Here is a 22973-nt window from a genome sequence, read left to right on the forward strand (position 1 = left end):
ATATCAGTCAGGGTAACGTGCAATTATTGGGCTTATGATCTTGAAAGGACCTCTCCACCCTGAAGCAGCACCAATTTTATAAAGAAGTCATACGCTAAAAAATTACAGCCCAGGGTATGGAATATGAGCCAAAGTTGATTCATGGGTTCAAAAAATTGACACCACCCCAAGAAGAAAATGGCATGATTGTAATTTCAACGCACTATCAGTCAAGGTATTGGTAACGACCCGAAACCGTGCTTATAACAAGGACTTGTGGCGAACCTTCTGCGTGCGTTCCTGCAGTATTAAAGCGGGTAAGGTGGTTGTTTAGTCCATTTTCAGCCCAAGGCCCCAAGCACATCCCAAGTTCGGAATAAACCAGCCAACATGACCTTGGCTTGATTTATGATTTCAAAGCCCAAAAGGCCAATCCCAATCCCACAGTTTCAGTTTCAGATAAGAACAAAATACACGACAACAACTCGCATGTGGGTTAGAGCAGAATCAGGATCTGGATCGATCCCAGTCGATTCCGATCCGGATTGGCCAGAATCCATCAGGAATCAAGCAGATTCTGCCCTAACCCTAGAAATGCAGTATGGATCGGCCTTGATACCGAGTTTTAAAACCCTGGGATTATCGCTGTAATGCATTCCAAGGGATCCCAAATCAGGATTGTCAAGTTAATAGAATATAAGTACATAATAGTATGGTTCAAGTAAGTAGAATCAGCAACGAACTGATTCCGTTTCAGCTGGAATCGGAAGGAATTGGCCTGAACCCTAGAAATCAAGTACAAATCAAATCAGCGGATTCAATTCTGATTCCTCAAAACATGCATATCAGTGCTGCACATCAGTTATATAATGCATTTCGCCATTGGAAAGAAAAAAGCATAGAGCATGCATAAATTGAACATTTGTCTTATTATTTGCAGTAACGACATATCATTGAGATTCATTAGAACTTAACTCTCATATGTTATTAGTTTATCTTTATATTAAAGGGGGGGGGGGGGAGAGGCCTGAACCTTGCCAAATAAACCTTATAATAATGCAACTTGAGAGACCTTATCGAAGTCATGCCACAAGTTCCTTTTTGGGGGCAACACAGGAGAATGTGGATGATTTTTAACCCGTGAAACCCCCTTTGGAACAGAAGAAATGGTTCATTCATTCATCCTTCACTGGAGACAGTAAGGGTTTACCTGCAAAGAAAGCCTCCAAGTTAGCCATAGCCATTTTAGATGATGCTGCAAAGGATTCTGGGGTCAAGTAAGCTTTATGCGGAGACAGTACAACATTATCCAAGACAAAGAGCTCTTTGGGCACATCTGGCTCATTTTCATACACATCCAAACCAGCACCACCAATTTCTCCTTGAACCAAACATCGAACCAACTCCTTCTCGTCAATGAGAGCTCCACGTCCCACATTAATGATGACTCCTTTCTCTCCCAATGCCAATATCACATCCCTGTCAATTATGTGGTATGTTTCCTTGGTCAATGCACAAGTGAGGATGAGAACATCGCTGTTAGCTGCAAGTTCATGGACATTTGAATAGAATGGAAATGCAAAAGATGACTTCTTCTTCCTTGAATTGTATGAGATACTGCATCCAAAGGGCTCAAGCCTTTTTGCAATTTCAGAGCCAATATTCCCCATCCCAATAATCCCTACTCGCTTGCCCCCTAACTGCAATCATCACATAACCAAAGAAATAGGAGAATATTATACATCATGCCCGAACATTTCAGTATTCTGCAATATTCAAAATAAGATTTGTAAGATAGAATTTGAAGTAATAGAGAGTTGTTGTCTTTTCTTCACCACTCAATCAGTGTAAGTACTTGTTCTCACATACAGTACATAAGAACCTGGAAATGTTTTTGTCAGAACCTATTGAACTAACAGGTCAAGGACCCATAACAATATCTGTAACTACTGAATATATGAATTGCAATTTTTGGTACATATAGGAATAGAGATGACAGAACAGTTAAGACTTAACCATGAAATGGCCCAAAGTGCCCTTATTCATTATTTTACTTCAGTCTATAATAAGGATGGAGAGATGAAGATCATAGTGGCATGGATGATTTGGACCATTGCTTATCTAGTGTTGCGTAGACAACAAAGACCTTTGAAGTTGAAGGAAAACTCTCAAATATGGCTATATGACCACCCAATACAGGGCAGGATATTGAGCAACCAAGAAACACTGAATATATCAAATGAGTGTAAATGAAATGCAGTGTGGGAGATGGATGAAATAATCTACCCAAAAGAACAAATGGATGAAATACAAGATTGGAAAGGATAGAATCAGAAAAGGGTACAATCATGAAAGCCTAGGGTAAACGCCAATAAGGGATTCTTAATTCCTCCAAAAAAAATTGGAAGTTTGCAGTTTTGTTCCAAATTTCAAGGCTCAGCAGATAACTGAAAAGACAAAAAAGACGTGCATATTAGAGGAAACAAGAAACAATTCAAAGGAAGTTCAAAAGAAATAGGAGAGATAATAGTAGTGCACAGAATAAAAAGTAACATAAACATCAGCTAGAGAAGGATTATGAAGCTATATTTTTGCTGCTCTAATTTAATTTTTCCTCAATTTCCATAGGAGAGATCAAAATCTAGTGCAAAATGATCCAGTTTCAATCTAGGTGGAAGCCTAGTTAAAAACTAGAACTTAAGACCTTAATAACATAGGTGACAATATAAGGGAAAGTTGGTTGAGATTGATTGGTCATGTATAACAAAGACCAATGACTGCACCAATGACGAGTGATCTGGTGCATGGTGATGGCAATGAAAAAGGACAAGGGGAAGGAGAAATCTTACTCAAAAGTTTAAGTGATGAGATAAGTCATGCTTTTATAATTAAATGGAAAATATGGCCCTATGTCTATGATTTGAGCCAAGTAGCAGAATAAGGCTAATGAATTGTTTTGCTCAAATATCATCAACCAAGAGAAGAGAAACAAAGTGCTTATTTGTCCCCATATATGAGAAATCACTGAAAGCTCTTAAGTAATGGATGCATTTACTAGCTCTACAAAGGATTCATATGAAAATCCTAGGAATCCCACCCGCAGTTTTGGATGTTTGTTCCCAAGGAGCTTCTGATCAAACAATGAATGCATAATGTAGTCAATCAGGGAAGAATTTTCATATTCTTAATGAATCTTCTTCAATAAAAAATGTTCCTTTCAATGTAACGCAGTAAAGTGCAGGAGGAAGAATTGTACCACACTCGGGAACCTATAATGATGGGCTTAGCTTCCGATGTTTAGCTTCAAACTTGACAGATGGATGTTTCTTAGGTATCCAGTATAGGCTAGGATTGGTGAAATCACAAGAGATCATAACATGAAGCCACTGGTGATAATTGCTTTTCAGGTCCTATGTGGTGAAATCACAAGAGATATAATGTTAAGGTGATAATTTCTTTTCAGGTCCTATTGGAGTGGCAGATTTCATGGCAGAGGAAATTGAGGTGGAATTAAGGGGCTGGGAATCACAAAATTAATGCTGGTAACCCATTTTTTAGTGGAATGTGATTCCCAAATTGAAGCAAAATTGATGCAACATATTATTATATGTCTCTGGCATATGCAAAACCTAATCAGGCAGGATTGATCAAGTGCATCTGAAAGATCTTGTTCAGTTGGGTGCCTTGGTCAACCAACTCCATGGTGGATGAGTTCACTAAAGCAAGAGCACAAAGGGACTCAACATACTTGAGGGCCCATCCATGCTGTAGCATATTTTAGGTGGTGCTCATTCTGTATTATTTATGGTTGGCCAGTGAATCCTGTTGTATATGTTTGTTTTTCCCACTTTTGTTTGTTGTCAGTTCTTGTATAGCTGGGCTTACTTCCTTGTTAGTTGTTCTTAAAGATAATAATAACGATGATTATGATGATGATGGGCTTAGCAGGAAGAGAAGAAGAAGCAAAGGGATAAAAGAAAGAACACAGCAGGGACATATAAAATCAGGCCTGGGACAATGTATCGCCACGAAGTTTAACGTCCCGGATGAAATCTCACAATTGTATGGTGGCATATCAACTTCGAAACATCTCAAGATGCTGCCAAAGAATACAAAGTGCTATTACCCAGTGTTAGCCTTCCCTATATGGGGTCCAGGCCCTAGGGAGGGGTGAGGTTGGAGACAGTCCTAACCTCTGGCAATTTTGCACAAAGTGGCCGCTCTCAAGACTTGAACTCATGCATTTGCTTTGGCAGCCCAAACCTTTTACTATTGCCCCAAGCAATTGCCCCTACTGCAAAAGAATATACAACCTTTAATTAAAATGGAAATGAGCGAGTACAAGGTTATTTGAGAGCATAAAATATGTCAGCTATCTCTCAGCAACTACTCTTCTATTAAAGCCATCTTGTCGAGGTGGCTTCTTGCACAAGAAGCTTTCAAGGAGTATCGGAACCTTGGTGCAATGACTCTAGAGTCCATGCATTGAGCCCAGCGCGGATGCATTACGATAAACATAAGACTATTTCTGTAATCTAATCTTGCCACTTGGAAAGCCTTACTTGAGTTCAGCTCCAGAAAACATAGATTTAATGAATTGAAGGAAAGAAAGATCAAAGATGCAAATAAAGGCAGGAATCCAGGATGGGAAAATAGAGAACTCCCATCTGAACCTGCTTCAGTAACTGAGGTGATTCCAAATACATAGACACAAAAAAACGATAGTGGATTTGGTAGTAGCCTAATAGGCACAATCTTGCAAATATAACAGTGTCAGTAACATACTTACACAACAGATAAATCCATATAACTGAAGAAAATAAACCCCCCCCCCCCCAAAAAAAAAAAAAGAAGTTCAGCTCTGATATTGAATTGTTCATCAGACCAAAAGAATAACTGTAAGTAAATAAATAATTGAAAAACTAAGAAGTATCGTTAGAAGATCAAAGACAGAAAAGAAATGAAGCAAACAAAACAAACATAATTTAGAAGGAAAAGAAAAACAGGGGAGGTGGGAGGAATTAAGAAGTACTGAGAGGGGATGAGATAGAGATGGCACCTTGGAACCAAGAGGATAGTCCCCCTTAATAGGCCAGAGACCTTGCCGTACATACCGATCAGCGGCGGATACACGGCGAAGGACATCGAGAAGGAGTCCGATGGCGATATCGGCAGTGTCTTCAGCGAAGGCAGGCCCGGCATTGGTGACTGCTATCCCCCTCCGACGGCACTCGGCCAAGTCGATGTGGTCAACGCCGACGCTGGTGGCAACAACACACTGCAAGGAGGGAAGACATCGGAGGATTTCAGAATCGATGGGGTGGAGACCTGAGCAGGCCAAAGCCCTGACGGACTGGGCGTGAATGGTCAAGAATTGTTGCGTGGACATGGATTCCTCTTCCAAAGGCTTCAGAAGTCTGAACCTCTTGGCCAATGGGACAAGAAACTGAGTAGTTGGATAACCAAAAATCAGAAGCTCCGGTGGCTCCGCAGCTTGTTGTTGTCCTTCTACTCCGACACCGGCACCAATAGCAACAGCTGTATCCATTGATGATGAATATTTTGAGTCAAAGACTCAAAGTAACTCCTCTTCCCTTTTTTTGATAAAAAAGTACCTCTTCTTCCTTGCTCTTCGCTCTGGTTGACAAATTTGACACTGTCAAGAACTCTTCCCTGGATTTTCTCACAAGATCAGTTACTGCCTTTAAATACCACCATTGCATTCACCAATAATTTACAATTCGATCCACCTCAGCACTACTCAGCGCTCAGTACCTCAAAAAACTGGATAAGGATGGTCTCCTGGGAACGGGGAACACCTAGGGTGCATCAAGATATGTGTAGCACAACTCAACCGTTGGATACCCTGGCAGCACGCACGCACGCCTCCTTGGAGATGAGTTAAATTCAAAAAACTGCAACTCTTCATTTGTCTTCTCTGTTTATTGTTTACATCTACCCAAAAAAAAGAAGCGTTGTCTTTTTCTTTTATATTAATTAAGTGGTAATTGAAAAATGACAGCACCCATCCAAATAATAAAGAATCAAATGGGATTCAAGTCCACTCCAGCATCGGGAGTCCTCTACCGCACATCCAACGATGGGTTGTGCGCATCATGTCAATCCAACCGTTGGATATGCATTGGAGAGTCACCAACACTGGAAGGGATCTGGTTCCTCAAATAGATATTGGGAATATTGTTTTGAAGGAAGTTTCTATGATCAAGCGGTACAACGAAGCACATCAATACTGCAAGTGCAAGAGTATGGTTTTGTACAAGAGTGGATCATGTCCTTGTACAAGCATTGTCCATGACCCTCTAGAGTCGGTCATATGGAATCCACAGTAGGACCCACAGGAGCAGTGGATTCCATATGAGTGATCCTACAAAACCATTTTTTATAGATCTTACAAGACAGTGAGATTGAAACAACAAAATATTTGGCCATCCTACCATTTTGGAAGATGACTCGTAGCTATTTGTTGTATATTATAAAGAAAAGGTTCTCTAAACCTACAACATTTTCTGTACCTTATAAAATAATTTATTATTTCTATATAAAAAAAAAAGAAATAATTTATTATTTTTTAAGAGAAAAAATAATAAAAAATCATATGTGAAAAAGGATAGGAAATTCCTTAGGCTTAGAGACATTTTTCCCATATAATAAAATAATAAATGGGAAAAAATACTTAGGGCCACAAGGGAGTGTACACTAGCACACACTCTCTCTCATATGAAATGATCTCACTGCCCTTCTATGTGCAAAACTGTTTTATCGCACATATGACCTCTTCTATGTTGCTTGCTGAGAGAACCCTCTCCCATAATAAATAAAAGTGATAATCCCTGGTGTATAACCTTGCATGGTGCAATGAACTGTCGTCATCTCACATGGCATAGAAAAGATAGTGTTGCATATACGATATAAGGCCATGAGAAATATTTATTTATCATATTACTAAAACACACACTAAGCTAATAGAACCAAGCCCAAAATAGACCCAGGCCCATCCCAATCCTAATGTTTAGCTTTCTTGGGATAGGTTGACCCAATCCAGCCCACGTTTGGCATTATCATATAACCTATCCTCACAGAAAATATGACAGAAAAATGTTTTCTTTAGTCTACCATCAATATTTGTCACATGGCAGATTGGATTAAGAAGAATTTTTTTGGACAAGTAGACCCCAAAGGCTCCCTATTCACGTCACACTTCACCGAAAGCTATGAAATCCAGTGAAAAATGAAGCTTTTCTAAAACGAAAATAGATGGCTGAAAATACAAGGGACATGTCAATACATTGGAGGGTGTATGATTAAATTTGAATACGAAATATGGCAGGGTGTCCAATCTAGACCATTTCCAAAATATCCACACGATCAAAATTGCCACATTAATCTTTCAAGTAATAAAACTTGTTGCCTGGACTAGATAAATTCTCCAGTTTTGCCGGACTTGAAGAACTTTTTCCTTTAAGTTAAGATAATACATGATTTGTTCTTTATTGGGTTTTCAATATTTCACATTAAGCCTAGTTAATGTTGATGCAAAATAACGACAACAACCCTCTTCCCCGCCCCCGCCCCCGCCCCCCCCCCAAAAAAAAAAAGTTCATTGCTCCAGCCCAGAATACGATTAATCCAGCATAGGCTACATGAGGCCTGAGTAGTTTACAAGACAAATTGAGTTGCCGGGCTACGTGAGGCCTGAAAATTCAGTTCCATATCAATCAGGGTAACGTGCAATTATTGGGCTTATGATCTTGAAAGGACCTCTCCACTCTAAAACAACACCAATTTTATAAAGAAGTCATCCGCTAGAAAATTACAGCCCAGGGTATGGAATATGAGTCAAAGTTGACTCGTGGGTTCAAAAAATTGACACTAACCCAAGAAGAAAATGGCATCATTGTAATTTCAATTAACTATCAGTCAAGGTATTGGTAACGACCCGAAACCGTGCTTATAACAAGGACTTATGGCGAACCTCCTCCGTGCGTTCCTGCAGTATTAAAGCGGGCAAGGTGGTTGTTTAGTCCATTTTCAGCCCAAGGCCCTAGCACATCCCAAGTTCGGAATAAACCAGCCAACATGACCTTGGTTTGATTTATGATTTCAAGGCCCAAAAGGCCAAGCCCAATCCCAGTTTCAGTTTCAGATAAGAACAAAATACACGACAACTCGCATGAGGGTCAGAGCAGAATCAGGATCTGGATCGGTCCCAGTCGATTCCGATCCAGATTGGCCAGAATCCATCAGGAATCAAGCAGATTCTGCCCTAACCCTAGAAATGCAGTATGGATGGGCCTTGATACCGAATTTTACAACCCTGGGATTATCGCTGTAATGCATTCCAAGGGATCCCAAATCAGGATTGTCAAGTTCGTAGAATATTAGTACATAATAGTATGGTTCAAGTAAGTAGAATCAGCAACGAACTGATTCCGTTTCAGCTGGAATCGGATGCCTGAACCCTAGAAATCAAGTACAAATCGAATCGGCGGATTCAATTCTGATTCCTCAAAACATGAATATCAGCGCTTGCACATCAGTTATATAATGCATTTCGCCATTGGGAAAAAAAAGGCATAGAGCATGCATAAATTGAACATTTGTCTTATTATTTGCAGTAACGACATATCATTGAGATTCATTAGAACTTAACCCTCATATGATATTAGTTTATCTTTATTTTAAAGGGGTGGGGGGTGGGGGGTGGGGGGAGGCTGAACCTTGCCAAATAAACCTTATAATAATGCAGCTTGTGAGACCTTATCAAAGTCATGCCACAAGTTCCTTTTTGGGGGCAACACAGGAGAATGAGGGTGATTTTTAACCCGTGAAACCCCCTTTGGAACAGAAGAAATGGTTCATTCATTCATCCTTCACTGGAGACAGTAAGGGTTTACCTGCAAAGAAAGCCTCCAAGTTAGCCATAGCCATTTTAGATGATGCTGCAAAGGATTCTGGGGTCAACACAGCTTTATGTGGAGACAGTACAACATTATCCAAGACAAAGAGCTCTTTGGGCACATCAGGCTCATTTTCATACACATCCAAACCAGCACCACCAATTTCTCCTTGCACCAAACATCGAACCAACTCCTTCTCGTCAATGAGAGCTCCACGTCCCACATTAATGATGACTCCTTTCTCTCCCAATGCCAATATCATATCCCTGTCAATTATGTGGTATGTTTCCTTGCTCAATGCACAAGTAAGGATGAGAACATCGCTGTTAGCTGCAAGTTCATGGACATTTGAATAGAATGGAAATGCAAAAGATGACTTCTTCGTCCTTGAATTGTATGAGATACTGCATCCAAAGGGCTCAAGCCTTTTTGCAACTTCAGAGCCAATATTCCCCATCCCAATAATCCCGACTTGCTTGCTCCCTAACTGCAATCATCACATAACCAAAGAAATAGGAGAATATTATACATCATGCCCGACCGTTTCAGTACTCTGCAATTTTCAAAATTAGATTTGTAAGATAGAATTTGAAGCGATAGAGAGTTGTTGTCTTTTCTTCACCACTCAAGCAGTGTAAGTACTTGTTCTCACATACAGTACATAAGAACCTGGAAATGTTTTTGCCAGAACCTATTGAATTAACAGGTCAAGGACCCATAACAATATCTGTAACTACTGAATATATGAATTGCAATTTTTAGTACATATAAGAATAGAGATGACAGAACAGTTAAGACTTAACCATGAAATGGCCCAAAGTGCCCTTATTCATTATTTATAAGGATGGAGAGATGAAGATCATAGTGGCATGGGTGATTTGGACCATTGCTTATCTAGTGTTGTGTAGACAACAAAGACCTTTGAAGTTGAAGGAAAACTCTCAAATATGGCTATAAGACCACCCAATACAGAGCAGGATATTGAGCAACCAAGAAACACTGAATATATCAAATGAGTGTAAATGAAATGCAGTATGGAAGATGGATGAAATATTCTACCCAAAAAAAAAAAGGATGAAATACAAATTTGGATAGGATAGAATCAGAAATAGGTACAATCATGAAAGCCTAGGGTAAACGCTAATAAGGGATTCTTAATTCCTCCAAAAAAAATTGGAAGTTTGCAGTTCTGTTCCAAATTTCAAGGCTCAGCAGATAACTGAAAAGAAAAAAAGACGTGCATTTTAGAGGAAACAAGAAACAATTCAAAAGAAGTTCAAAAGAAATAGGAGAGATAATAGTAGTGCACAGAATAAAAAGTAACATAAACATCAGCTAGAGAAGGATTATGAAGCTATATTTTTGCTGCTCTAATTTAATTTTTCCTCAATTTCCATTGGAGAGATCAAAATCTAGTGCAAAATGATCCAGTTTCAATCTAGGTGGAAGCCTAGTTAAAAACTAGAACTTAAGACCTTAATAACATAGGTGACAATTCCTATGAAAATCCTAGAAACCCCACCCACAGTTTTGGATGTTTGTTCCCAAGGAGCTTCTGATCAAACAATGAATGCATATAGTAGTCAATCAGAGAAGAATTTTAATATTCTTAATGAATCTTCTTCAATAAAAAATGTTCCTTTCAATGTAACACAGTAAAGTACAGGAGGAAGAATTGTACCACACTCGGGAAGCTATAATTATGGGCTTAGCTTCCAATGCTTAGCTTCAAACTTGACAGATGGATGTTTCTTAGGTATCCAGTACAGGCTGGGATTGGTGAAATCATAAGAGATCATAACATGAAGCCACTGGTGATAATTGCTTTTCAGGTCCTATGTGGTGAAATCACAAGAGATATAATGTTAAGGTGATAATTTCTTTTCAGGTCCTATTGGAGTGGCAGATTTGATGGCAGTGGAAACTGAGGTGCTAATTAAGGGGCTGGGAATCGCAAAATTAATGCTGGTAACCCATTTTTTAGTGGAATGTGATTCCCAAATTGAAGCAAAATGGATGCAACATATTATTATATGTCTCTGGTATATGCAAAACCTAATCAGGCAGGATTGATCAAGTGCATCTGAAATGAACATCTTGTTCAGTTGGGTGCCTTGGTCAACCAACTCCATGGTGGATGAGTTCACTAAAGCAAGAGCACAAAGGGACTCAACATACTTGAGGGCCCATCCATGCGGTAGCATATTTTAGGTGGTACTCATTCTGTATTATTTATGGTTGGCCAGTGAATCCTGTTGTATATGTTAGTTTTTCCCACTTTTGTTTGTTGTCAGTTCTTGTATAGCTCGGCTTTCTTCCTCTTTATAATAGTGTTAGTTGTTCTTAAAGATAATAATGATGAGCTTAGCAAGAAGAGAAGAAGAAGCAAAGGGGATATAAGAAAGAACACAGCAGGGACAGATAAAATCAGGCCTGGGACATTGTTTTGCCACGAAGTTTAAGGTCCCGGATGAAATCTCACAATTGTATGGTGGCATATCAACTTCGAAACATCTCGAGATGCTGCCAAAGAATACAAAGTGCTATTACCCAGTGTTGGCCTTCCCTATATGGGGTCCAGGCCCTAGGGAGGGGTGAGGTTGGAGACACTCCTAACCTTGGCAATTTTGCACAAAGTGGCCACTCTCAAGACTCGAACTCATGCATTTGCCCTGGCAGCCCAAACCTTTTACTATTGCTCCAAGCAATTGCCCCTACAGCAAAAGAATATACAACCTTTAATTAAAATGGAAATGAGGGAGTACAAGGTTATTTGAAAGCATAAAATATGTTAGCTATCTCTCAGCAACTACTCTTCTATTAAAGCCATCTTGTCGAGGTGGCTTCTTGCACAAGAAGCTTTCAAGGAGTATCGGAACCTTGTTGTAATGACTCTAGAGTCCGCGGATTAAGCCCACGCAGATGCATTACGACAAACATAAGACCATTTCTGTAATCTAATCTTGCCACTTGGAAAGCCTTACTTGAGTTCAGCTCCAAAAAAACATAGATTTAATGAATTGAAGGAAAGAAAGATCAAAGATGCAAATAAAGGCAGGAATGCAGGATGGGAAAATAGAGAACTCCCATCTGAACCTGCTTCAGTAACTGAGGTGATTCCAAATAAATAGACACAAGAAAACGATAGTGGATTGGGTAGTAGCCTAGTAGGCACAATCTTGCAAATATAACAGTGTCAGTTACACACTTACACAACAGATAAATCCATATAACTGAAGTAAATAACACCCCCCCCCCCCAACAAACACACAAGAAAAAAAAAAAAAGGAATTCAGCTCTGATCTTGAATTGTTCATCAGACCAAAAGAATAACTGTAAGTAAATAAATAATTGAAAAATTAACAAAGTATCCTTATAGAAGATCAAAAGACAGACGAGAAATGAAGGAAACAAAACAAACTTAATTTAGAAGGAAAAGAAAAACAGGGGAGGTGGGAGGAACTAAGAAGTACTGAGAGGGGATGAGATAGAGATGGAACCTTGGAACCAAGAGGATAGTCCCCCTTAATAGGCCAGAGACCTTGCCGTACATACCGGTCAGCGGCCGAGACACGGCGAAGGACATCGAGAAGGAGTCCAACGGCGAAATCGGCAGTGTCTTCAGCGAAGGCAGGCCCGGCATTGGTAACTGCTATCCCCCTCCGGCGGCACTCGGCCAAGTCGATATGGTCAACACCGACGCTGGTGGCAACAACACACTGCAAGGAGGGAAGACATCGGAGGATTTCAGAATCGATGGGGTGGAGACCTAAGCAGGCCAAAGCCCTGACGGACTGGGCGTGAGTGGTCAAGAATTGTTGGGTGGACATGGATTCCTCTTCCAAAGGCTTCAGAAGTCTGAACCTCTTGGCCAGTGGGACAAGAAACTGAGTAGGGGGATAACCAAAAATCAGAAGCTCCGGTAGCTCCGCAGCTTGTTGTTGTCCTTCTACTCCGGCACCGCCACCAACAGCAGCAGCGGTATCCATTGATGATGAATATTGAGTGAAACCCAAGACTCAAAGTAACTCCTCTTCAATTCCTTGCTGTTTGCTCTGGTTGACAAATTTGACACTTTGAGGAACAATTCCTTGGAATTTCTCACAAGATCGGTCACTGCCTTAAATACCCCCATTGCATTCATCAATATTTTACAATTCGATACACCTCAGCACTACTCAGCGCTCAGCACCTCAAAAAACTGCAACTCTTCGTTTGTCTTGTGTGTTTATTGTTTACAGTTGCATCTGGTAGCGTTCTCCTTTCCTTTTATATTAATTAGGGTAAATTACATATCACCCCCCGATTTTTAAACAAAACTCAGATCACTCCCTAGTTTTTGAAAAAACTCAAATCACCCCCTAATTTAGACCCCAATATGATAAATTAGTCCATATCGTTAGTTTTATGCTGTAAAGTGATGATGTCAGCCAAATTTAAATCCCTAAACTACCTTTGACCAATGTTGAAGATGAAGGAAGGGTAGTATTGTAAATTTAATAATAATGTTTTAATACAAGGGTAAAATAATCCTTTCACAGTAATAACTAACAGCAGACTAACACCGTTACTATAGAAGGGGCGATTTGAGTTTTTTCAAAAACCAAGGGGTGATTTGAGTTTCGTTTGGAAATCAAGGGGTGACATGTAATTTACCTTATTAATTAATTGATGATTGAAAAATTACAACACCCATCCAAATAAAGAATCAAATAGGATTCAGGTCCTCTCCAGCAGTTCAGCGTTGAGTGTCCTCTACCGCACATCCAACGGTGGGGCTATGCACATCATGTCAACCCCCCGTTGGATACGCATTGGAGAGTCACCAACACGAGAGAGGATCTGGTTCCTCAAATAGATATTGGGAATATTGTTTTGGGGGAAGTTTCTATGATCAAGTGGTATAGCGAAGCACATCAATAGTGCAAGTGTAAGAGAATGGTTTTGTACAAGCGTGGATCATGTCCTTGTACAAGCATTGTCCAAGGCCCTCTAGAGTTGGTCACATGGAATCCACAGTAGGACCCATAAGAGCGGTGGATTCCATGTGAGTGATCCTACAAGACCATTTTTCATAGATCTTACAACAAAGTGAGAATGAAACAATAAAATATTTGTCCATCCTACCAATTTGGAAGATGACTCATAGCTATTTGTTGTATATAACAAGGACTTTGAACCTACAACATTTTCTATACCTTATAAAATAATTTATTATTTTTATCAAAAAAATTAAAAAAATTAATTATTTTTTAAGATAGAAAAAATAATAAAAAATCATATGTGAGAAGGGGTACGGAATTTCTTAGGCTTAGAGACATTTTTCCCATATAATAAAATAATAAATGACTTATCAAAAAAATAAAATAATAAATGGGAAAAAATACTTTGGGCCACAAGGGAGCGTACATTAGCACTCTTTCTCTCATATGAAATGATCTCACTGCCCAACCTCCTCTATGTTGCTTGTTGAGAGAACCCTCTCCCATAATAAATAAAAAGAGAAAATTACTTGGACACCCCTTATACTATGGCCTAATTACTTAATCTTCCCAACGTTTGAAACAATTACTTGAACACCCCCTATAGTTTACCATTTCTTTCAAGTAGGTCAAGTCCGTTAGTTTACTCGGTTAAATTTTTTGTAATGCCTAAACTACCCTTAAAGGGTAGTGAAGTGACCCTTTTACCCTCTTCCTCCTCCTCCCTACAACCCACCGATTTCATATTCAAACCCTAACAGATTTAAGAAAAAAATAATTTTTTCTTAAACAAATTTCAAATCAAAATAACCCAAAACCCTTAATCGATTTTAGATTCAAACCCTAATAAATCTCTTTCATGGCCGATTCAGGTACCAAAAAAAATAAATAAATAAAATCTGAGATGCCGCTACTCCTTTTGCCCCGAAAACAATCAACAAACTTTGGACATCTTCTTCTTCCTTTATTTTTGATTGTTAAGGGCTGAAAAAAATGTTTAAACAACACATTGATTGCCGGTTCTTGAAGCAACAACCATGGCTGCTTTTTTTTTAAATTTTTTTTTATGTGCATACATATATTTTCTGTTTTCTGTTGGATATTCGAAGACCCAGATCTCAGCCATCATACAACCAATAGGACTGAGATTTGGAGGGTTGTTCCTACCCCATTCAAGAAGCACTCAACTTGCCTTTGAAGGCTTGTTGAACACAGATCTATCAGATCTGGAATTTTCTCCTGGGATTCATATCGGCTCACTGGTTTTAGGATTTTCTCTGCTGCAATCTCAAGGTGCAACTTCTCTGCAAATATTCTTTTGATCAGGCTTATATTCGAAGGGTTTATTCTTTCTCTAGAGAGCTCCACTCAATCCAGGTTAAAGATCTATTTGGCTGGCTGGTTTAAGCCCTAGTTTGAACCTTCTAATTCTGATTCTCTTCCTATTTTGGTGGACTATTAATCGATATCTCTCTGCTGGTTCTTTGGATCTCTATTTTGCATAATCTTTTGGGGTTTGGCAAAAAGAGTGTGAGAAAGATTCTGCCATCGTCGTGACGAAAACAATGGTTGGGGTTTTTTTTTAATGGCCGGCGGTAGGATATTCTGGGTTGTTTGCAATAAGAAGAAGAAGGGTAATTTGGTAATTTATTCACTGTTTTCTTTTGAATAGGTGATAAAGGTAAAATAGACATTTTTAATTAAACACTAACAGCAGACTAACACCATCAGGTTTCGGGGGGTGTCAAGTAATTGTTTCAAACATTGGTAATCGTAAGCAAAATGGCCATAGTACAGGGGGTGTCCAAGTAATTTTCTCTAATGATAATCTCTGTTATATAACCTTGCATGGTGACAATGAACTGTCGTCGTCCCAGATGGCATTGAAAAGATAGTGATGCATATAGGATACAAGATCATTATGAAGTTGATTTTTTTTTTCATTACCAAAAATACCCTGGATCCCTATTCTATGAATCGATGACCAATGGTTCATATATGTGGGCAACATCGATATAGTGACAAGATCACTGCATGTGCCTCTAGACCCTGCATGCATGTGCTGGTCAATGAGAGCACACACAAAAGCATGGCCCTGGGCAGGATTTCCGCCATGGGGGTAGCACGGTACTTTCGTACACTTATATGCTTATGCATAGGAACCACGCGATCAGGTAGCATTCTTTTCCCCATAAAAATTTTATCCCAAAAAATATTTAATGAAGCAGTTGTTAATATAGTGGTTAGCACTTTTACATGTTGAACCAAAGGCGCCACTCCGTTGGCATATTTGCCACATGGCCAGGTGCAACTTAAAATTGACTGTAATCTTGTCATGCAAGTTTCATATTTGTCCACTTGGCACGCCACGTGGTAAGATCAAGCTGAAATGATTGCACTACCCATTTTCTCAACCAGATCTGCATCCTTTTTAGTCAAAAAACTACAACTCTTCCAAGAAGCTAATGAACCTCTACCATAGCCATTCAACTTCAAAACATTCATCCAGATAGAAACCGAGAAGGTACACTGGAAAAAAAGATGATCAATAGACTCTGCCGCACCATTACATAGAACACACGTAGAATCCGAAGCAAGACCCCATCGAAGAAGGTGACACCGTGTTGTGAGAGATTCTTTCATAGCCAACCATGCAATAAAAGAGAACCTTGGCTGGGAGAACGAAAACCAAACCAGGCTACACCAGTTCACCTCATCACCAGGTAGCATTCTCTTTTACTTTTATATTAATTAAGTGGTAATTGAAAAAATGACACCATCCATCCAAATGAAGAATCAAATAGGATTCAGGTCCTCTCCAGCAGTCCAGCGTCGGGAATCCTCTATCGCACATCCATTGGTGGGGTTGTGCCTATCATGTCAATCCAGCCGTTGGATACGCATTGGAGACTCTCCAACACTGGAGATGATCTGGTTCCTCAAATAGATATTGGGGATTAACGCTCAGTTGGCAAAAGACCAACTCCTCAAATAAGAGATCATGAGTTCAAACCACCTTGGGGCCTATCCCCATCCCCTAATTCCCCTTGTTCCAAAAAATAAAATAGATATTGGGAATATTATTTTGGGGGAAGTTTCTATGATCAAGCGGTACAACGAAGCACATCAATAGTGCACAAGTGCAAGAGAATGGTATTGTACAAACGTGGATCATGTCTTTGTACAAGCATTGTCCAAGGCCCTCTAAGGTCGGTCACATGAAATCCACAGTAGGACCCATAGGAGCAGTGGATTTCATGTGAGTCATCCTACAAAACCATTTTTCATAGATCTTATAATGAAGTGAGAATGAAACAGTTAAATATTTGTCCATCTTGCCATTATGGTAGATGACTCATAGCCATGGAACAAAAACTCGACCGAAACCTGTCGAAACCACGAGTTAACTCGGTTTCCCATGTTTTCGAGACGAGTTGGGGAGATTTTATAAAATCCCTGGTTTCGATGATGGTTTCAACTCGTTTCGACCATATTTCAGTGGTTTCAACACATATGCCCATCGAAACTAGGGGAAACTTGGCTCGAAACTAGGACGGACATGTATTTATGCCAGAAACTATCAGAAACCAGGACAGACACTTAGTTATGCCTAATACCAGTTAAGTAAATGTTTTTTGTATTTGTATTTCATTTACTTAAGATATTATTCATAAATAAGCAAATACCCCCTTATTTGAATCCAATAAAAATAGTTAAAAAATAAAATTTCAAAAGAAAAAAAAGTCAACCCCCCAGTTCAAGAACAAAAACTAGATTTTCGACAATAAATGCAATCTTCAACTTTCTAATGCTGGGGTTTTTCTCAAATCTAAATATTCCATAAATCTTAATATGGTAAAACATTACTAAAAACCAAAAGTGCGGTAAAATATTCATTTGTTTTGATGTCCAAAAAATTATTTTCATTCAGAATGATTTTGACAACGTTCGTGCACACCAAATTAAGTTTGACCGGTACATAACTCCTTCAATATAAATCAAATTTAAGTAATCTTGGACTTATTGGAAAGCTATCAAAACAAAGCTTTCTAATAAATTCAAGATTGCTTAAATCTCATTTATATTGAAGGAGTTATGTTCCGGTCAAACCTTATTTGATACCATATCCCAGAACAATATACAGTATCAAACTTGGATCAAAACCATAAGTAATATTTTTAGTGTTCTCTATGTGAAACTAATGCATGGATTGAGTTTAAAATGTCAAAAATAGGCAGCACAACAAGAATCGAGGCAAAAAAACAACTTCTAGGCCTTGAAACCAAGGTTCGAGTTAGCCTGGAGAAAGTCCCAAGTTTCGACCGAGATATGGTCGAAACTGAGACGAACTCATTTTCTGGCTGGTCGAAACATAGTCGAAATCCGAGTTTTAGAACCTTGCTCATAGCTATTTGTTGTATATAACATGGAAAGGGTTTTCTCAACCTACAACATTTCTTTACCAAAAAAAAAACCTACAATATTTCCTATACCTTATAAAATAATTTATAATTTCTACCAAAAAAAATAATTTATTATTTTTTAAGATGTAAAAAATAAAAAAAAAATCATATGTGACAAGGTATAGGAAATGCCTTAGGCATATAATATAATAATAAATGGAAAAAAGTACTGAGCCACCAAGGGAGCGTGCACACACACACTCTCTCTCTCTCTCTCTTTCTCACTCATATGAAATGATCTCACTACCCTTCTATGTACGAAACTGTTTTGTCGCACCTATGCCCTCCTCTATGTTGCTTTCTGAGAGAACCCTCTCCCATAATAATTAAAGTGATAATCTCTCTTGTATAACCTTGCATGGTGACAATGAACTATCGTCATCAAAAGAGAGTGTTGCATATATGATTTAAGATCATTATGAAGTTGATCTTTTTTCATTACCAAAAATACCCTAGATCCCTATTCTATGAATCGATGACCAATGGTTCATATATGTGGGCAACATCATTCTAGTGGCAAAGATCACTACTTGGGCCTAGAGACCTTGCATGCATGTGCTGGTCAACGAGAGCACGCACAAAAGCATGGCCCTGGTCAAGATTTCTGTCATGGGGGTAGCGCGGTACTTTCGTACACTTCTATGCTTATGCATAGGAACCATGCGATCAGGTAGCATTCTTTTCCCCATAAAAATCTTATACCAAAAAAAACAGGGTTAATGAAGCAGTTGTTAATATAGTGGTTAGCACTTTTACATGTTGAACCAAAGGTGCCACTCCGTTGGTATATTTGCCACATGGCCAGTCAGGTGCAACCTAAAATTTACTGTAATCTTGTCATGCAAGTTTCATATTTGTCGACTTGGCACGCCACGTGGCAAGATCAAGGTGAAATGACTGCACTATCCATTTTCTCAGCCAGATCTGCATCCTTTTTAGTCAAAAATAAAAGGGAATATAAAGATGGTTTGATAACAGAAATGAAGAGATTAAAATTCAGTACTTTTAATGGTTAAATTGAGACCCAAAACTAAGAATATGCAACCTGTCAAATGGTTGGTTTCACCATATCAACCCTCTCTGTGACTCAAAATAAATAGATCAAGGCCCAGAGTAACATGTAAACTACTTGTCCCAAGTAACTATGAAAATAATTGCCCACAAAGACATTTTATGGCATAAAAAGAGTCATTTTACAACTTCATGGTTTTGAATTTCTTAATAATACAATTTTTCTTAAGATTACAAAAATACCCTTTATGTATGCAGAAATTTTAGCAGGGACAATATTCAAATCTCTTCATGAGAACACTGCATAACAGTCATTGCTAAGTGCAATCCTTGATGATCAAAGTGTGTGTTGTTGATGTGATCCCTAGAATCCTTCTCTATAATTACATCTTGGATGGTATTCTCAATTCATCCTTAACCTCCGAAACCAACGGTTTATTGGTGAAGAATGCCTCCAAATTGGCTATCAGCAAATCCTGCAATGAAAGATAGGATTCTGGTGTCGACACAGCTCTATGTGGAGATAGTACAACATTATCTAACGCACAAAGCTCTTTGGGCACATTCGGCTCATTCTCAAACACATCCAAACCAGCACCTCCAGTTTCTCCTTGCATCAAACACTCAATCAATTCCTTCTCATCAATTAGAGCCCCTCGTCCAACATTAATGATAACCCCTTTCTTTCCCAGTGCCAACAGCACATCTCTGTTAATGATGTGGTGTGTTTCCTTGGTCCATGCACAACAAAGGATGAGAGCATCACTATTAGCTGCAAGTTCACGGACATCCGAATAGTATGGAAATTCAATAGATGACTTCTTCTCCCTTGAGTTATAAGAGACACTGCATCCCAAGGCTACAAGCCTTTTTGCAACTTCAGAGCCTATATGTCCTAGGCCAACAATCCCCACTCGTTTACCTGCTAACTGCAATCACCACCATTTCATCCACATAAAGCCATTTTCAAGGAGAGTCATGATCAAGCCCTGCAAAAGAAAGCTAGAGTTTTCCTGTTTAATCCGAATCTTTGATGTCTAGGATTGATATGATAGAGAGGCTTTACACAGGATTCTAGCCCATGAACTTGGAGAGAAGAAATTCCAACTAATGGATTTTGCATATGGAGGTAGGATATCCAGGATGGCAAGATACACAGGTTTTACAGCAAGGATTTTAGCATGTGATCTGAGGGGAAATTTTCTTGTAGATTGGAAGTGGCAAAGATCCAAGATCTAGTAATGGTAACAGATAAAAGTAGTTTAACATAAATTCAGAGGGTTAATTTTATGGAAAAAAAAAAAAAAAAAACAATGCATATCTTAAATTCCAAATATATTTCATGACCCTTGATTCAAATGGGATTCCATCTAAAGATTTGATGCATGCATCACGAAAAATTTCTAGAATGATCCAGAAAACAGTGTCTTAAGAATCTGAGTTTTAACAAATTAAGCAGTAGTGTTATTTAGCTCATGGAACAAACAACACTAACTGCAATAATAACACCCTATTAGTCTATTCAGTTTTTTTTTTTGTTTTATTAAGGCTATTAGCAATAATTGGCATATCCAGCGGTTTCTTAATAGGCTTAGATCACTTGCAAACCTTTTCTATAATAAGGTAAATACCAAAAATAATTGAAAAGAAACAGAAAGCAAGTAGTTGCTTAAAAATTCCCATGGGCATCTGACTTGCATGACAGTAGATTGATATCACTGCAGCCACCCTGTATTTACAACACAACTACAATTCTGATTATTTACATATTTTCCTCAAAAAACTATGTCCTAAATTAGATGTCAAAATTATGAATCAACATTTAACATAAAAATATTTTTTCCCATTTGCAGGTCAGCTATAAAGCATGGCTCATCTTCTCCTTAAATTGGTTAAAGCAAAGAAGCCAAAGTTCTTTCTTTATGTTTATAATTAAAAAATCGACTTATACCAGGAAATAAACAAGTTAGAAGTCAAGAAGCTGGTACATATTAAAATTGTTGTGGTATAGTATCTCTTAGGGAATAAGCACCAAACAGTCCTACCTCCAAACCTCACCCCTTCCAAGGAAGAAGATGAGCAAGGAAAACCTTCACTCTTACCTCATGAATAAAACAAACATTGAGAAGAAAAAACTTCAAAAATTTGATCCACCTCTCCTTATCCTAACTAAATTGGCATACTTGGGGTGTATTGAAGGTTTTTTGACAAGAATTTATTGCAGAGATCCTCCTACTTCTAGTAGATTCTTAAATAACATAACACCCTGCAAACATTTTTTAAGGTTATCTGAATGAAGGCTGAAGAACTTGTTTACCAATACCTATTACAGCTATTATAGAGTTAAACGAAAAAGCAGAGCACCATATTATAGATAACCCAGGCAAACACACCATTTTTCTGTTATACCCTGTCTGCAATGTAACTAGCTAAGCATTTGAGGGAGACAGGATACTCCTTGTGAATCCAAATGGTTTCATTTCCCTCTGTATGAGATAATCACCCATTTTAAAGCCAAAATTCCTTCATTCTGTAACTTTGAAAAGCTAACTAGCTAATGAGACCAGCATTGCAAATTAAACTCAGTGCTTAGCCTAATGACAAAATTAAGCAAACATCTTATGTGCTTTAAGATTATCCAAGCTATGCACGAAGAGACTCTAGCTTTGAAGAGGCTTCTAAAGATAGCATACGAGAAAATTGTATTGACATAATGGAATTTGATCAATCAAATAGCTAGAATTAGGAAATAGGAAGGGAGAAGAAGATTGATACCCTGGAGCCGAGAGGATACGCGCCCTTTTTAGGCCAAAGCCCCTGGCGGACATACCGGTCGGCCGCGGAGATACGTCGTAGGACATCGAAATATAGCGCAACTGCGCACTCAGCAATGTCTTCGGAGAAAGCGTCGCCAGAATTGGCTATGGAAACTCCCCTTCGCCGGCACTCAGCCAAATCGATGTGGTTGAGACCGGCGCTGGCAGTCACGATGCATTGAAGAGAGGGAAGGCATCGAAGGGCGTCGGCGGTGACAGGGGTATCGCCAGAACAGAGAAGTGCTCTCACCGATTGCGCATGTGTAGTCAAGAAGAGGTCTAAGGGCATCGAAGACTCCCAGGCCTTGAGGAATCTGAACTTCTTCAAGAATCGATCTTCAACAGAAGCGATTGAAGGGACTGGACGGAGTTGTAAAACCATAGGTAGCTTCTCCATTTCTGCTTCTCGTTGTTGTTATTTTTCTTCGAAGATGGATTAGAGTAGTAGAATAGTATAGTGTAAATCTACGGAGCAACAGAAAAAGCAGGAAAGGACGAGAACTGCATTTCTGCATGGACATTGCCGAGCTCTTCCTTCGTATCATGACTTCATGACTCTTAAAGAAGAAGAAGGGTTGGGGTTTGTAAAAAATGTGCTACCTTGCAGTAGTTTTCATGCTTTGATTTTTTAAGGGAGCCGTTCGATTCGAATCTCTAGTCCAACTTTTCAATATGGACGGCAGAGATGGACGAATGGACCCAAGAGAATAGTGGTTTAGGAAAGATTCCAGTTGGCTTTACAGATTGAGTGACGGAATCACGAGATTCCAATCGATTCCCTGTTTCATGACACATGTTCACATT

General features: G+C 38.9%; 3 protein-coding genes across 3 annotated transcripts; all 3 read right to left on the reverse strand.

Moving 5' to 3' along the window:
* Positions 1–1153: 1153 nt before the first annotated feature.
* LOC122666014 (glyoxylate/hydroxypyruvate reductase HPR3-like) lies at positions 1154–5527 on the reverse strand. The gene is made up of 2 exons (XM_043862129.1): positions 5039–5527; positions 1154–1679 (listed from the first exon to the last, which is right to left on the reverse strand). The coding sequence occupies exons 1-2, from the start codon at positions 5525–5527 to the stop codon at positions 1155–1157; spliced, it is 1014 nt and encodes a 337-aa protein (XP_043718064.1). The 3' UTR covers position 1154.
* A 3331-nt stretch (positions 5528–8858) lies between these two features.
* LOC122664450 (glyoxylate/hydroxypyruvate reductase HPR3-like) lies at positions 8859–12901 on the reverse strand. Its single transcript, XM_043860263.1, has 2 exons — positions 12398–12901; positions 8859–9384 (listed from the first exon to the last, which is right to left on the reverse strand). The coding sequence occupies exons 1-2, from the start codon at positions 12884–12886 to the stop codon at positions 8860–8862; spliced, it is 1014 nt and encodes a 337-aa protein (XP_043716198.1). The 5' UTR covers positions 12887–12901; the 3' UTR covers position 8859.
* A 6671-nt stretch (positions 12902–19572) lies between these two features.
* On the reverse strand, positions 19573–22577 carry LOC122664456 (glyoxylate/hydroxypyruvate reductase HPR3-like). The gene is made up of 2 exons (XM_043860274.1): positions 22129–22577; positions 19573–20282 (listed from the first exon to the last, which is right to left on the reverse strand). The coding sequence occupies exons 1-2, from the start codon at positions 22564–22566 to the stop codon at positions 19737–19739; spliced, it is 984 nt and encodes a 327-aa protein (XP_043716209.1). The 5' UTR covers positions 22567–22577; the 3' UTR covers positions 19573–19736.
* Between the last annotated feature and the right edge of the window lie 396 nt (positions 22578–22973).

The sequence above is a fragment of the Telopea speciosissima genome, chromosome 6 (genome assembly GCF_018873765.1).
Source record: "Telopea speciosissima isolate NSW1024214 ecotype Mountain lineage chromosome 6, Tspe_v1, whole genome shotgun sequence".
Classification (NCBI taxonomy): domain Eukaryota; kingdom Viridiplantae; phylum Streptophyta; class Magnoliopsida; order Proteales; family Proteaceae; genus Telopea; species Telopea speciosissima.

Coding starts and splice junctions, on each gene's coding strand:
- LOC122666014 (XM_043862129.1), bottom strand. CDS start 5,527: ATGGATACAGCTGTTGCTATTGGTGCCGGTGTCGGAGTAGAAGGACAA. Junction 1,680..5,038: donor ACTATCCTCTTGGTTCCAAG/GTGCCATCTCTA, acceptor TGATGATTGCAG/TTAGGGGGCAAGCGAGTAGG.
- LOC122664450 (XM_043860263.1), bottom strand. CDS start 12,886: ATGGATACCGCTGCTGCTGTTGGTGGCGGTGCCGGAGTAGAAGGACAA. Junction 9,385..12,397: donor ACTATCCTCTTGGTTCCAAG/GTTCCATCTCTA, acceptor TGATGATTGCAG/TTAGGGAGCAAGCAAGTCGG.
- LOC122664456 (XM_043860274.1), bottom strand. CDS start 22,566: ATGGAGAAGCTACCTATGGTTTTACAACTCCGTCCAGTCCCTTCAATC. Junction 20,283..22,128: donor CGTATCCTCTCGGCTCCAGG/GTATCAATCTTC, acceptor TGGTGATTGCAG/TTAGCAGGTAAACGAGTGGG.